Here is a 2,344-nt window from a genome sequence, read left to right on the forward strand (position 1 = left end):
CAAGCCTTCTTTACAATAAGAACTGTGAATTTATGGAACAGTCTACCTCAGAAACTGGTCACAGCAGGAACAATTGATAGCTTTAAAACAGGGTTAGATACATTCCTGGAACAAAATAACATTAATGATTATGCAGAAATATAAAATCCCATTCCTTCCCCTTTATCCCACCACACCCCTACCCTTGAATTCCCTGGTTGGACTTGATGGACGTATGTCTTTTTCAAACCATACTAACTATGTAACTATACGTGTAAGTATAACAAGAGGAAAGATCCATATAATGTGATCCACTATAATAACATGGACTCCACCAAATCTAATCTACATTATAACCCCCCTGAGCCCAGAGATTACACTGACATCCTGACTACACCAGTGACTGTCACCTTGTAACCACAGGATTTCCATGTCCCCAGTATTTCCATACACAGTCTCTGGGGTCTCCTGTAACCTCCCCTGTCACTCTCTATATATATCTCATTGTATAGACTGACACATCTTATACTTTGTATCTGACTCCACAAACACCAAGATGGTTTCTGGCCGTTCTCTGCTCGCTGTGATCTTCATTTCTATTCAGGGTGAGAGATTAGGATCATTCCAGGATTGTGTGTAGAGAAATCTATACAGTGGATCCATCATCAGATCAGGATTTCTAGGAATAGATCCCGACATTTATCAATAATGAATATGTCTCTTCTAATCCTCAGGATCCTGTGGAGAGATTGTGGTGACCCAATCTCCAGATTATATGTCTGTGTCCCCAGGAGATACAGTCACCATGTCATGTACAGCCAGTGGAAATATAGGCTGGAACTTAGCCTGGTACCAACAGAAACCGGGGAAATCTCCAAAACTTCTTATCAAAGCAGGAGATGAACGATTCACAGGAATCCCAGAGAGGTTCAGTGGATCTAGATCAGGAACTAATTACAAATTAACAATAACACAAGTGACAGTAGATGATATAGCAGATTATTACTGTCAGCAGTATAGCAGTTTACCTCTCACACACTGATACAGAGCCGTACAAAAACCTCCTTCCCCATCCCCCACGATGTTGCTGTATTACAATGTTCTATAGAGATAAAGGTGCAGAGAGTCAGCAGAGCGGTCAGGGTTATTTCTATCTCTGATCTCTTCTTCCTCTGGGAATAGATGATTTACATGCAGATCACTGTCTGTACCGGTTATGTAAGAAGTAGAGAGAAGATTCACACAACAATGATTTCCCATCCTTAGGGGTTTATTCTCTATAATGATGAATATTGTGACCTGTATAATCCGATTTACTCTCTATAAACCAACACTCACTTATCTCATCAGAGCTCTGCTACATCTTAAAGGGACAGGTTTGTAGCTGATCTCCTGATCATTTCCCCTTCTCATCTGCTTACCTGGGCAACAAGGTTCTTACATCATCTTCCATCTGTCTTATAGTATTACATGGACTCTCCCAGCCCTGACTGTAGTTCTATCTAACATCAGCAAAACATCAGTAATTATTAAAGAATAATCTGAGAATATGATCTGGAAATTCTTTTCAAAAAGTCCACAACTCTATAAAAGTCCCCTTTAACCCCTTAAGAACGCAGTTTTTTTGGGTTTTTGCACTTTCATTTTTTCCTCATCACCTTCTAAAAATGAGTTTTCAATTTTGCAGCTACAGACTCAGATGAGGGCTTATTTTTTGTGACACCAATTGTACTTTGTAAATACATCAATCATTTCACCACAAATTTTAAGGCGAAGCCAGAAAAATATATTTGTGGGGCACAATTGGGAAAAAAAAGTCATTTTGTAACTTTTGGGTTCTTCAGATTCTATGCAGTGCACTTTTCGGTAAAAATAACACCATATGTTTATTTTTTAGGCCCATATGGTTACAATGATACCCAATTTATATAGGTTTTTCTTTATTTCACTACTTAAAAAAAAAATTATAACTAAATGCACCAAAATATGTTTGTTTAAAATTGTTCTCTTCTGACCCCTATAACTTTTTAATTTTTCCGTATACAGAGTGGTATGAGGGATCATTCTTTGCAATATGATCTGAAGGTTTTATTGGTACCATTTTTGTTTTTATGGGACTTCTTGATCGGTTTTTATGATTTTTTTTAGATTATAAAAAGTTACCAAAAATACACAATTTTGGACTTTGGAATTTTTTTACGTATAGGCCATTGACCGAGCGGTTTTATTAACATTCTATTTTTATAGTTCGGACATTTACACACGCGTCAATACCACATATGTTTATTATGTTTTTATATTTTTTATATGGAATTTGGGAAAATGGGGGTGTTTTAAACTTTTAATAAGAAAGGGGTTGATGTGT

The 2,344-nt window shown here is 36.9% G+C and overlaps 1 gene segment (V, D, J or C); it reads left to right on the top strand.

Annotated features, from left to right (window-relative positions):
* The first annotated feature begins 535 nt into the window (after positions 1-535).
* On the top strand, positions 536-1,021 carry LOC130279914 (immunoglobulin kappa variable 6-21-like). The segment is given in 2 exon segments: positions 536-584; positions 714-1,021. Coding segments are annotated over 2 exon segments (357 nt in total).
* Positions 1,022-2,344: the final 1,323 nt, after the last annotated feature.

This window comes from Hyla sarda, chromosome 1, assembly GCF_029499605.1.
Source record: "Hyla sarda isolate aHylSar1 chromosome 1, aHylSar1.hap1, whole genome shotgun sequence".
NCBI lineage: Eukaryota > Metazoa > Chordata > Amphibia > Anura > Hylidae > Hyla > Hyla sarda.